This window comes from Spermophilus citellus (genome assembly GCF_964194105.1).
Source record: "Spermophilus citellus genome assembly, chromosome: 10".
In the NCBI taxonomy this organism is placed as follows: Eukaryota; Metazoa; Chordata; class Mammalia; order Rodentia; family Sciuridae; genus Spermophilus; species Spermophilus citellus.
In genome coordinates this window covers 130,830,730-130,844,159 of record NC_138197.1, presented here as the reverse complement: position 1 = coordinate 130,844,159, position 13,430 = coordinate 130,830,730, and the positions used below count along the sequence as shown (strand labels likewise).

The window sequence follows — 13,430 nt, the reverse complement described above, 5'->3', positions numbered from 1 at the left end:
TGGAGGGAGATGCATCCTTGCTGTCATTGAGAATGTTGTCACATGTCAAAAGTTGGAATAAATCCCTTTTCCTCCAAGGATTAAAAGCACCCTCATGGGATTTTACTTCCCTGTGAAGCATTCAGTGCAGATCGTGTGATTTGTATTGGGGGTGTCTCCTGTGTGTCCAGGGATTGTGGGATGCAGGTGACAGCAGGGTTCTCAGGACCACCTGGGTTCTCAATAGAGGAGAAATGCCTCTAGATTTCAGGTGTCTTTGTGAGGAGGCTTTGCCATGAGCCTGTGGTTAAAATAGCATTATTTGGCCAGGTGTGGTGGCACATGCCTGTAATCCCAATGGCTCAGGAGTCTGAGGCAGGAAGATCATGAGTTCAAAGCCAGCCTCAGCAAAAGCAAGGCACTAAGCAACTTGGTGAGACCCTGACTCTAAATAAAATATAAAATAGGGCTGGGGGTGTGGCTCAGTTGTTGAGTGTCTCCAAGTCCCCGGTACCCTCCCCTCAAAAAATTATTTGGGGATTATCTCTGGTTATTAAATATGAGCCATCATGGAAACACAGAACAAAATAATAAAATTAAAATCGGCTGGGGATGTGGCTCAAGCGTAGCGCGCTCGCCTGGCATGTGTGCGGCCCAGGTTCGATCCTCAGCACCACATACAAACAAAGATGTTGTGTCCACCGAAAACCAAAAAATAAATATTAAAAAATTTTCTCTCTCTCTCTCTCTCTTTCTCTTTAAAAAAAAAAAAATCACCTGTAATACTACCCAAAGAGAACCTCTGTAATATTTTGGTAGATTTCCTTTCAGGTTTTTTTTTTATGCATGTAAAACATTTTAATGAAATTAAGAATGTACCTATACATTTGTATTTCTTGGTTGGTCAAACAGTTTTATATCATAAGTGTTTACCCACATCATTACTTTAAAATTTTAACTTTTTAAGTGACTGATATTCTATCATGTTAAGGTACCATGGTTCATCTGGTGTGTTACTGATGTTTTCCTCTTAGAAATTACAGTGCAAGGGGCTGGGGTTATGGCTCAGCGGTGCAGCGTTCACCTAGCATCCCTGGGTTTGATCCTCAACACCACATAAAAATAAATAAAATAAAGGTATTGTGTCCAACTACAACTATATATATATATATAAATCACAGTGCAAGCCTGGCACCGAGGCTCACTCCTGTAATTCCAATGGCTCTAGAGGATGAGACAGGAGAATCGCAAGTTCAAAGTCAGCCTCGGCAAGACCCTGAAGACCGTGTTTCAAAATAAAATACAAAACAATAGGGTTGGGGATGTGGCTCAGTGGGTAAGTGCCCTGGGTTCAATTCCCAGTACTAAAAAAAAAAAACAGAAAGAAATCACAGTGGGGCTGGGGATGTGGCTCAAGCGGTAGCGCGCTCGCCTGGCATGCGTGCGGCCCGGGTTCGATCCTCAGCACCACATACCAACAAAGATGTTGTGTCTGCCGAGAACTAAAAAAATAAATAAATAAATATTAAAAATTCTCTCTCTCTCTCTCTCTCTCTCTCTCTCTCTCTCTCTCTCTCTCTCTCTCTCTCCCCCCTCTCTCACTCTCTTTAAAAAAAAAAAAAAAGAAATCACAGTGCAGGGGCCTCTTGTTTTCAGGTCTAACACTGTTGATCCTGGAAAGGGGCCACATGTGGGTCTGGCTGTTTCAACGCACACAGGCTCCATCTGTCCCCTTCTTTCTTGCAGATTGTTTGCTACATGAGGAAAACTTCTCGGTGAGGTGCCCCAAGCACAAGGTGAGTTGGAGGCTCCCAGAGCCTGTGTTCGCAGTGGGGCTTGGGGTGGTTTCCTAACTTACAGCCCAGGCATCGAGGAACTCATCCGTTCTTGTTCCCACCTGCACCTTGGGCTGCTGGCCTGCTTCTGGCTCTGGGAGGGTAGAGAGGCATGATGCTGAAGGGAGACCCCAGGCATAGGGGCTGGCACTATGTGGTGTGGGGGGCAGTGGGGAAGGTGGCGGGGGAGCTGTCCATTCATTAAGAGAGATTAAAAGGTCAAACTCAGTGAAACTGACTTGGACTTTACTAGAACCCCAGTTCACAGGTTGACATGTGGTAAGAGGGGTGGGAGGCCTGCTGTGGAAGCAAAGGCACTGACTCCAGGGCTTCGGGGGAAACTCACAGTCTCTTCCAGGTTGTATTGCTGCAGAAGCAACCTGATGATACAAGTCAGTGGGTACTGCTGCCCCACTTCCCAAAAGAGGGTCTGTTGGCCATCTCTTTGGGAAGGGTGGAAGATGAGGACGTGAATGGGCTGTTTCCGAGGTATCAAGATAGGGATGGAGAGCCCCAGGAAAGGATTGGGTTGGAACCCACTGCCACCTGACGTTTCCTGCAGTGACCGCCCTGTCTGGCTGAGGTCACACTGACACCTGGTGGTCACTGGCTGCTCACAGTCTTCAATCTCCAAGTATGGCCAGAAAGTATTAGAAAGAGGACATCTGGAGACGTCTATCCTCAAAACACTTTTGAAGGATGCTTATGATTTTTCTTTTAAAAAATATTTCCAGAGGTAGATCATAGGGTCTGACAGTATTCTCTTTATTTTTACTTAACGGTCACATTTTGCCTCAGAAAGCCCTATCTGGGTATCTCCTGTTTGTCATTCAGTACTGACTCTGCTTTTTCTTCCTTTTCCATGTGCTGTCCCTGTCCCTGTCCTTGCCTCTGCCCTCCCTGACTCCCACACTCTTTCCTCTGTCCCTGTTGTGTCTCCTCATGGCTCTGCTGGCATCAGCCTCCCCTTCCGTGCCCTCTCCCCCCCTTGCAGAACAAGACCGCGAAAGGCAGCCTCAGCACAGAGCAGTCGGAGCGGGGGTGAGGGGGGCAGTGTGCGCGTGGGAATGGAGAGGACAGCAAGCACAGGTGAGTCGGGGCCAGCCAGGATCCACCACCCCTGCCTGGCTCCCAGTGGTGCTGTGGCCTCTGCCTTTCTGCTGGCCCCAGGCTGCACCACCAACAGTTAGTGGTGTGGATCCTAGCACCAGGTGGATAAAATGGCTCTCCAAAATGTGGTGAGGGCTTCAAACCTGTCCACTGCCAACTGGTCAGGGTGACTCTTTTTTTTTTTTTTTTTTAACTTTTAAAAATATTTTTAGGGGGCTGGGGGGTTGTGGCTCAGTGGTAGAATGCTCACCTAGCACGTGTGAGGCACTGGGTTCGATTCTCAGCACCACATAAAAGTAAATAAATAAAATAAAGTTTAAAAAATATTTTTAGTTGTAGATAGACACAATAATTCTATTTTATTTATTGTTGTTATTTTTTTTATGTGCTGAGATCGAACCCAGGGCCTCACATGTGCTAGGCAAGCACTTTGCCGCTGAACCACAACCCCAGCCCCAGGGTGACTTTCTGAAGTCAGCCCTTCGGGACTGCTGGGGAGCAGGCCTCAGGATCGGTGGTCCTGAGGGCATTGTGACCATCTTTTGGATGACCCTTTGGGCAGGGGCCTTCTGCCATCTGCCTGTTGTTTCCTTCTCCTCAAGGGTGAAACCAGAGGTCTCTTCTTTTCAATCAACCGCGTTTCTGTAAAGCTTTTAGTATGTTTTCCTTTGAAAAACAGAACATTCTCTAAGTTTTCCTACTTGAGATCTTTTTTCCCACAGTACCATGAAAGACTCCTTTTCGCAGAAGTACAAAGAGAAGGAAAATCCTCTCAGAGATTTAGTAGACTTCAGCATCGGATTTAATTTTACTCTTGAAAATCTCCAGAGATCTGGCTGCACCGTTGAGCATGTGGGGCATGGCCAGCCTGCTCCTGTGAAAAACGGGGTGTAGGGCTGGGGGATCTACAACAGGGCGTCTCCGCCACATTGCTTTCTCACCCTCCCTGCCCCATGCAGCCACTGAGGGCTGAGGACCAGTAGTATATAAAGAGGAGAAAGGAGAAGGGAATGTAGCTGGCACTCGTGGCTGTAGCTGTCCTAGAGGTGTTCTTCGGGGGCTCATTTCTCTAAATGGAGGCTTCTGTGTGGCCTCCAGGACTCTCACCCCCATAGCCACAGAGACCGTTCCTCTGGGCAGTACCACATCCCTGAATGTTCTCTGTAGAATCCTGAGTTACAACTAAAAAGGTTTCTGCCTTTCTCTAAAATAACCAATAGTAATATGAGGGAAGTCAAGTTCATCCCAGAATATGGTGGTTTTCCTCCTTAGAGAAGGTGTTTGTTTCTTAAGCAGTGCCCAGTGCTGACCTCAGAGAAGGCCCCTGTGGCCCTGCTGTGAAATAGGTCAGGGCCCAGGTGGGGGCTCCCCAGTGCTTCCTACTGGGGTGCTGAGTGTTTTGCTGTAATGCTTTTCTCTGTGCCTTTTGTAGGGAGCAGGGTTGGCAATGCAGGGAGCAGAGCAGAGCAGGAGAGGTGATTGGTTCTTGGGTCACAGGAACCAAATGAGCAAACGGAGCCCTGTGGACTGCAGTAAGTCGTCCTCATCGGCTACTGCACTTCTAGAAGTCACTGGGCTACTCTTCCTGCCTGTACTCCTGGACCCCTCTGATCAGCCCTCAGAGCAGTGTGCAGCAGTGTGAGTGGTTTAACAACTGTTGCATCCGCCCTTTTCTGGGCTGAGATAATGCTGTGCCTAGGCAACACATCCGTGTTGATGCACCTGTCCCAGACAGTTAGAGTCAAGTTCTGTGGAAGACCATGAGAAGAATTTCTGAAATGTGTCCTAGAAGGGCTGGTTAAGGAAAGAGCCATTTGTCATTTAGCACTTTTTGGTTTTGTCCTGAATTCCAGCATGTGTTAGAGAAAAAGAAAGTCTGGGCCTGGTAGGTGGGTCTGGGAATGCATGGACCTCCCAGCTGACAAGGCCTCAGCTCTGGAGCTGAATGGTCAGCTTCACCCTCCATCCTCCCCAGGCTGCAGCACTGCTTGAGTGCAGGACCTGGCCCATCACTTGGGAAACCTCAGTCTATTGAGGTTGGAGCAGTCACCTCTTGAGAGAAAGGATGGACACTGCACCCAGCCTCATCGATCTGGAATGTTCTCTCCATAGGCCATTCCCACAAGGCAGGTTCCTTTTACTGGTTTCTCAGTTCAGCAGTTATACTGAGGGCGATAGCCATCTTTCAGGCCCAGGGTATACTGCTGAATTGTGTAGAAACCCCAGTGATCAGGGACAGAAAATACTCTTGCTCTTAAGGAGTGCTCACCTTGGGGTCCATGGTGAGAACAAAGAACTACCATTATTGGGGACCCAGACAGGGAAGGGACAATGGGGTGTGCATCTATGTCCTGCCTCCTGTCATCCCACTTTCTCACACAAAGTGTATGGAAAGTCCTATGTGACTGGAGTAAGGACACTTAATGTCTCCATGTTTCAGTTTCTTCTATAAAAAGAGAAGTAACGAAGCTGGGCACGGTGGTGCACACCTATAATCTGAGCAGCTCAGGAGGATCTTGAGTTCAAAGGCTGAGACAGGATCTTGAGCCAGCCTCATCAAAAAGCGGGGTGCTAAGCAACTCAGACCCTGTCTCTAAGTAAAATACAAATAGGGCTGGGGGTGTGGCTCAGTGGTTGAGTGCCCCTGAATTCAATCCCAGTGCCCCCCATCCCACCCCCCCAAAAAAGTAACAGTGTCAACCATATGAGAATTTGGTTATACCTCAGCAAGTGTTGGGCACACAGGCAGCTGTACCTGGCTGCAAGTTTCTTACAGTTAGAGCTATAGGGGGTCAAGGCAGCAAGGAGACCTTGCAACTGCCCTTTCTATCAGAAAATACGAGGGCTGGGGCTAGGAGATTTTATTCTGCACACCCTACCCCAGCATGTGGGGCTCCTCATAGTTGTTTCTCACCACGCCAAGAATGCCAGAGAGGAGAGGTTCTTGGATAGCCATCTAGTCGGCTGCCTCCTAACATTTCTGAGGTGAGGAAGCAGTGTGGTGGGCCTGTGTTTGCTCACTGTCCTTGTTCTGAGATTCTGTCTCTCTGGCCTCATCTCAGCTAGAGAATGGGGTTGTACAATGGGACTCCTGGCTCTCCTTGTCATGTAGTAAACAAGGAGGCCCCTGGCTTCCTGCCAGGCCCTGTGATCTAGTGGATGAGTAGCAGTAACCTTATCCCAACTGATGCTCTGTCCTGGGTGCAAGAGGATGCCACCTACCTACACACCTTCTGCAGACCCTCCATGGAAGGGAAAGGGCAAGACCCTCTCTGCCCTGGAGCTGGGCATTGTACAGCCTGTCCACGGATGAGTGAGTGGCTCTTTCTGGAGCTCCCTCCCTTCTCAGGCTCATCTAGGGAAGTCCTGGGTTCTCCTCCTCCAGAGGAGAAACTGAGTCTGTCCATATTTCCCCACTGGCACCAGCCAGGCTGTGGCACCCCTACAGTGGCCACCTGCTCTGCCCAGAGCCCTGCCTCACAGCAGCGGGCAGTCTCAGCAAACTCTGGCCTCCAGTCCTATGTTATCAGAGATCCAGCCAGTCTCCTCTTCGGAGGTTCTTGTCGCATTTGCCTCCTAGCCCTCTGTCCCAAAGGCTGGTGGAAGTCACTGAAGAGGCTCTCCAGGCTCCCAGCCACTGGTCTGCTCAGGGCCAGGCTGCCTCCCCCTAGGCTTCTGCGTGTGCACATTTTGCTTGCCTGTCTCCATGTGGGGGCTCCCTCTCATTTTCTGGGTGTCAGATTACAAGTTCCTCTTCCTCAGAAGCCTTCCCTTTATAAATCTCAGTCTAAAACACCCTCTTTCCCCACTCTGCAGCCTTTCTAGCTTCACCACATTGTCACATTATATACTTGTGACTGGAAGCTTTGTGAGGGCCAGGGCCACCTTTGCAGTCTTATGCCCTACCCACAGTGGTGCCGAGTGTGCCTATTAAAAATGAGTACATCCCAGAGAGGAACGGACTCTTTGACCCTCAGTCAGCAATTAAGAACAATTCGGAATTAGACTTGTCCACCCAGTCCCTCTCTGGTAGGAATCGAGTGTCTGTTGTAGAGATGAGGTAACCCACTCCGGAGGAATCTTGGCAGGTTGGACAGGGTCAGCAGGTCAAGCTGATGGATGCCTGCTGCAGTTGGGAGGAACAGCCTTAGTGTCAGGTGTAGAAGGATACAGAGGTGGTGTCATCCATCCCAGGCTCAAGCCAGAGTGGAGGAGCCTGGGGAGCCTGAGGCAGCTTTGGCCCAGGATGAAACCCTGTGCCCTGGCAGCTGAGCATCACAGTGCCTTTGACCATCCTCAGCGTGGAGTGTCAGAGAGCTCACTTGGCCCAGCAGTTGTGATGGGTTTATTGCCTGGGGCCCAGCTCTCTCCTCTTAGCCACATTCCATGCAATGGGGCACAGAGTCCATGGGGCCCACACAGGAGAGCTTCGCTGGCTAATCAGCCCTTTCCACCTCCAACCAGCTATGTAGCCGTGGACCACAGGTATCACCTCCCTGAGCTTCAGCTTTCTCATCTTGAAGAGGTTCAGGCATCTTGGTTTTACCATGAGACAGGACATCTATTAAGCTTCTAGCTCAGTTCCTGGCACAAAGTAAGTCCTTCCTTCCTCTTCTCCTTATGAAAGGAAGAGTGTGGTTTTTTGCAGTACCTGGGATTGAACCCAGGGCCTCAAACATACTGGGCAAGTATTCTTATCACCAGTTGTTTCACTTATAAATTTTGAGACAGGCTCTTGCTGATTTGCCCAGACTCAAACTTGTGCTTCTCCTGCCTCAGCCTGTCAATCTGCTGGGATTACAGGAGTGCATCCAACCTGAAAGAACAGTTTTTGTTTTTGTTTTTAAGTAACTCTAGAAAAGTTTAGGGTGCTTTACCTTCAGGAGATCTTGTGTTTGGGCCAGTCTAATCAGCAAAAACTCCTTGTTTGGAAGGCTTGAGGCAGAAGGTACTGAAGGACTACCACTGCCTGTGCAACCACTCCCTATGCAACACTGGCACCCAGAGGCAGGTCCAAGGTCAACAACACAGAACCAGCTGGCCAGGCAGATGTGGATGCTGCAATGTGCCTCATTCTGAGTTTGGGGTCTGGTGTGGGCCTGCTATGCTGAGTAGTGAGCAGGATTGGAATGCAGACCCAAGAGGGCTGAGTACTTAGGAGAGTGCAAACCCTGCTGTGCCTTTTTCCCACAAGCAGAGTCTTGGAGAGGCTACGTTGGCATCTGACAATTCACACAGACACCCTGGATCCCCAGCAAAATTACCTTCTGATTGATCTTTGAGGTGCCTATTAACTCAGCCCTTGTCATGTTATTTACAAAGGGCCTTTGGTCCCTAAGGAGTGGTATCAGAGAAGGCACAAGGACTTTTGTCTAATGTTGTCTCCCCTTTCCTGCATCCCTGGCCTCAGGAAAGCCAGATAGGTGGTAGAAAATCTTCCTGGGCTGCTGGGGAGAGGTAGAATGGAGGTAGAGGAAGCATAGATCATTGGGGTGACCTGTGAGGCCCAGAGCCACCTTTAGATACAGGGGGGCCATGCTGTGCCATCTATGTACATTCTGAAAATGGAAGGATGGCTCCGCCATTGGTCCACATTCCTGGGGCCTGGTAGCTAGAGGCCTGGGGTTTGTTTCTACTGTCATCCCAGCATGATGAACATTGTACTACTATCTCTGCAACATGTCTTCCTGTTTAGTGGTGGTTTTTGTCAAGCACTTAGGAGCCTCCTTTTAGCAAGGACAGGTGTGTATGCACACATGCATGTGAATAGTACAGTCTTAGATCCCCACACATACCAGCCTTCTTAACTATTTTGCACAATAGTAAGCATTATGAAACCAGAAGAGGGACCTGCCTTTTCCTGGGATTTCTATGTTGTTGGAGGTTATCAGAGAGGTTTGAAGCAGAAGCAAGGGGAGCCCCAGAGACACAGTTGCTAGAGAACTGTGAGAGGCAGAAAACAGCAGCAGTTGAGGCCACCATCACCCCCGTGTTCTGGTGTAATTTTTCTGGACTGATTACTTGGAAACTGTGGATTCTCTGAGACCCGGGCATGTGGGGTGAAGCATTCTGCATAGGCTCTTGGTACAACCCATCTGGTCATCAGCACCACCTTCCCAAGCCTGGCCTAAAGAGGAAAGAATCTCTTCCTGGAGGCATCAGGGTCCTGAGGAGCCAAGGGATTAATACATTCCAGCTCTTGCAAGCCACCAAAATGGGCTGAGACCTGTCCTTCCCATCAGAGGCTATGGGAAGTGTTCTTCGTTGGTGTGTAGAACTGGCTGTGTCCACTAGAGAAGGCTGTGAAGTGGTTGTGAGAAGTCCTTCCACAAATTGCATGCTCTAGGTTTTGGTCACAGCTATCTTGTGCCCTTGGCCATTTTGAGGACCAAACCCTGCCACTAAGAGCTGAGCCCAGTCGCGGGCCCCAGTGCTTGCCATGCTTTGGGAGGTGGGCGTTCCCGGAGAAGCCCTCAGAGTGCAGCCCAAGCACCTGTGCTGCCTTCCTCCATGCTCCAGGTCCAGAGCCACACAGCAGTGCCACACCGGTCTTGGATGTGTCCCAAGGCACAGCTCATCTACAGAGGGGTCTGAGCATGTGGTCCCTGCTGAAAGCCCCATCCCAGTGCCACCACAGAGCAGGGGCTGTTGGCAATGGGACCATGGAGAAATTCCTGGCGCTTAGCATCTGTTGCTTGTCTTTCAGGTTAGACTGTGGAGATGAACAGGTGGTGGACACTCGTGATGGAATGGAAATCTCCTCCCGTGCTGCCACGCCCTGCCCTGCCCCGCCCCGCCCCGCCGTGCCTGCCCTGCCAGCACTTCCTTCCCAAGTTCTCACCTCACACTCAAACCAGTGACACCACAGGAAAGAAAGGCCCAAGATGTTGGAATGGCTGTTTCCATGGACACAATCTCCATAGTGACAATGTGGGGGGAGGGGGGAGGGGGGCTGATGGGGAAAGGGGGGGGAATAAAAGGGAGGGATAAAAAATATATATATATAAATCTATTTTTAGTCTGGAAAGACTTTGTTTAAATGAAAGGTGCGCTATCCCTTTTGATTCTATTTTAAAATTATCTAGTTAACTCCAAATTTGTTCCAATGACAGTGAAATTGAAATGTGAAATTGAACTGAACAAACTCATCTCATAAAGGACAGGGGTGTGGCTTTAATCTTTATCCTGTCTCACACCGGTTCAGAGAACACTAGACCCCAACCCCAATGGAAAGAGCCAACAAGCCACACCCAAACTGTCCTTTTGTCCGTAGTCTGTGTCAAAGTGGGAAGGTTTTGGGTGGGAGGTGGGGATGGTCTGTGTTTCAAGAGCGGGGGAATGATGTTTAAACATAAATAAATTTTTTTCCTTTCCAGAAACACTATTTATTTATTATTTTTTAAAATTTTTATCTTTTTGGGGGGTGAAATTGGCAGATGCCCTGAGTCAGGCTGTGTCCTGGGTCACTGTGGCTGGTGAGATCTCTTAGGGCCCCATCAAGTGGGCAGTGCAGCCCCGCAGCAGCAAAGTCCGGCAACGGACCCTCCTCTGGGGCCCTCTGTGCTGGGCGCATTCCAGGCATCTGTGTCCTGACACGTGGGGACCCAGGGAACGGGAGGAGGCCTGGACCTCTGTGCCAGAACAGGCAGTGGGACTGGGGGGAGCCTCTGTGGGAATTGTGGGTGGGTAAGCTGACCAGGAACACCCACTTAGCCCTTTCTTCTTTTTGTTTCTATTTTTATAATGGAAAAGGGGGGCCTGTCAGATAAGCAGCCCTATGCTACGTGATTATGTTTTGTTTTGTTTTGTTTTGTAAATTGTATAATTTTTAAATATCTGAGTTTAAAAAAAAAAAAAAGTACAAAAAAAAAATCTTGTTAAGGCCTTAAGAAGGGGTTAGTGCATCTTTCAGGGGTCACTCTGCCATGGGGATAAAATAGCTGTTTCACAAACAGTTTTATTTAAAAAAACAAAAAAAATCAAAAAATAATAAACTTCATTTTAACCTTGTTTCCTTTTTCATTTACTATAAAGTGAATGCGTCTCTTCCTTTTCCCACTCCAGCCCCCAAAAAGTGGTCTTGGTTCTACTGTAGAGGAGGCCACCATCAGACCTGGCTCCTTCAACCCCCCGCCTCTCGAAGGCCAGGCAGGCCTTACAGCAGAGCCTGAAACCAGCCAAAGCCCAGGGGTCCTCTGGGCCACTCCCTCAGGCCGGTAGAACTTACCACCTGTCGGGGGACAGGCAGAGTTCCTCAAGTTGATATAAGGACATGTTTCCAATGAACATTAATTTTAAAAGATTATAAAAAAATAATGTAATGTTAATGGAGGTTTTTTTAGAGAACAGAAATATTGGAAGGAATGTTGTGAGGTAGAAATAAGCAATTATAAATGAGTTCTTGTGTGCTCATCAATTTGGGACTGCAGAAATGGCAGATTAATTTCATTTTAATGGCCATATCAAGCAATGTGGTCCATTTCTCATTTTGCTCTGCCAGGATGGAGGTGTGGGTGGGTGTGCTGTGTCAGCCTTGGGACCATGCTCAGGCAGCTGAACAGGACCTGCATAGAAATGATGGCTTTTGAGCTGGTTGGCTTCCCATTCTGGTCTTGACTTTGCATTAACACAGTTAAAATGAAATTGATAGATTTCGGGTGTCAAGGCCTAAGCCACAAAACTTGAAAAATACGTATCTTGAGGAAAATATTTTCCTGACAGCAAATGTTTGTCACTTTGCCTTTTATTCTTTTGTCCTCTTTTGATTTGCTGATGATACGTGACCAAGGCACTCGTGAGTGTTGCAGGGCTTCAGAGTGTTACTGGGCTTCAGAGATGACCTTGAGCTAGGGAGTGGCCCTGTTGCCCATTTCCCTTTGGACTCCCATTTTTCTAGCTTCTGCCATACCTCAACTGCCTTTGTGCCTTCCAGCTCCTGCAGCTTTTGAAGTCAGTGCGCGCGTGTGTGTGTCTGTCTGTCTTAATATAACTTTTTAAGAGCAGTTTTAGGTCAACAGCAGTATTGATCAGAAAATGGAGTGTCCTGCTCCCCCCACACACAACCTCCCCCTCTGTCAACATCCCCACCCAAGTGGTACATTTGTTAGGACTAATGAATCTGCTTGTACCTCATCATTGCCCATCAAGTTCACAGTTCACATTAGGGTTCTCTCTTGGGTGTACATTTTATGAGTTTGGACAAATTTATAATAACATATATCCTTCATTACGGTCTCACACAGGGTAGTTTCACTGCCCTAAAACTCTGCTCCAACTATTTATCTCTCCCTGCCCCTACCCCTGGCAACCACTGACCTTTTTATTGTCTGCATTGTTTCACCTCTTGAAGAAGGTCAGGTGGTTGGAATCGTCCGTTATGTGGCCTTTTTAGATTGGCTTCTTTCTTTCATTTAGTAATATGCATTTATGGTTCCTTCATGTATTTTCATGTGTTCATGATTCATTTCTACTGACAAATAATATTCTATTGGTCTGGATATACCACAGTTTATCCATCCACATGCTGAAGGGCATCTTGGTTGCTTCCAGGTTTTAGCAATTACAGATGAAGCCCATATAAACTTCAAGTGCAGGTTTCTATATTCTAATTTTTAGAATTGATACCAAGGAGCACAGTTTGGCTCATAAGGTAAGAATAGTATAGTTTTTGTATGAAACTGCCAAACTGCTTTCCACAGTGGCTCCTCCATTTTGCATTTCCACCAGCAATGAGTGTGTGCTCCTGTTTCTCCACATCCTCCCCAGCATTCAGTGGTGGTGGTGTTCCTGATCTTGGCCATTCTTAGAGGTGTATAGTGGCTCTTTTTTTAAAAAGTAATATTTTTTTTAAGCTGTAAAAAACAACATGAGTTGGAGCAAGTGGTGGAACACTTGTCTAGCATGTATGAGGCCTTGAGTTTGATCCTCAGCATCACATAAAAATAAAGGTTAAATTACTTTTAAAAACACATGAAATGAATCTGTTTTTAGACGTAGATAGCTTAGTAGTGTTGAGTATGTCCAAGATGTTGTGCAACTGATCTCCTGAACTGTTTCTTCTTGCAAAACTAAAGCTGCCCATTAACTCCCAAAGAGACTGGTCCATTTCTGGAGTTTTCCATTTCTTATTTCTGAGAATATTCCACTGCCTGTAATCTCCTGCTCCCCCCAGTGCTTGCCTGTGGAACTGCATCTATAAAGGCAGCCCACCTGGTATCAAGACAAACCAGAAGGTAGAACACAGTCACCTTCTCCTTTCTGTCTCCAGGGAGGAGCTGGATGGAATTGGGAGTTTATGCCTGTCAGGGAGAAGGGTAAAGACCAGGAAAATACTCTGCACTGGCTGAGTACTACAGTCTCCTGATTTCTAGAATTCTCAAAATGGTACTTTGGTGGGATATATCTCCCTAGGGGAACAAGGGCCTAGAACTTCTAGTCAGCCTCCTTGCTGCCATATGGTGAGGTGCCGGGTCTCACCACAGTGACAGAGGGCCTGTCAGTACTCAG

The 13,430-nt window shown here is 48.0% G+C and overlaps 2 protein-coding genes across 4 annotated transcripts in view; one reads left to right on the top strand and one right to left on the bottom strand.

Annotated features, from left to right (window-relative positions):
• TCF20 (transcription factor 20) overlaps positions 1-10,934 on the top strand; it is a 91,469-nt gene extending 80,535 nt beyond the window's left edge. Inside the window, exons 4-6 of one of the 3 annotated variants that reach the window (XM_081310338.1) lie at positions 1,726-1,775; positions 2,809-2,903; positions 9,631-10,934. In XM_081310338.1, the coding sequence (XP_081166464.1) occupies positions 1,726-1,775; positions 2,809-2,859 (101 nt within the window). In that variant the 3' untranslated portion in view covers positions 2,860-2,903; positions 9,631-10,934. Of the gene's footprint in view, positions 1-1,725; positions 1,776-2,775; positions 2,904-9,630 lie in introns of all 3 variants that reach the window. The other 2 variants (XM_081310337.1, XM_081310339.1) reach the window with 2 other exon arrangements.
• SMDT1 (single-pass membrane protein with aspartate rich tail 1) overlaps positions 2,781-13,430 on the bottom strand; it is a 155,480-nt gene continuing 144,830 nt past the window's right edge. The window contains exon 3 of the mRNA XM_081310349.1: positions 2,781-2,791. The gene's annotated coding sequence lies outside the window, so the exon portion shown is untranslated. The remainder of the gene's footprint in view (positions 2,792-13,430) is intronic.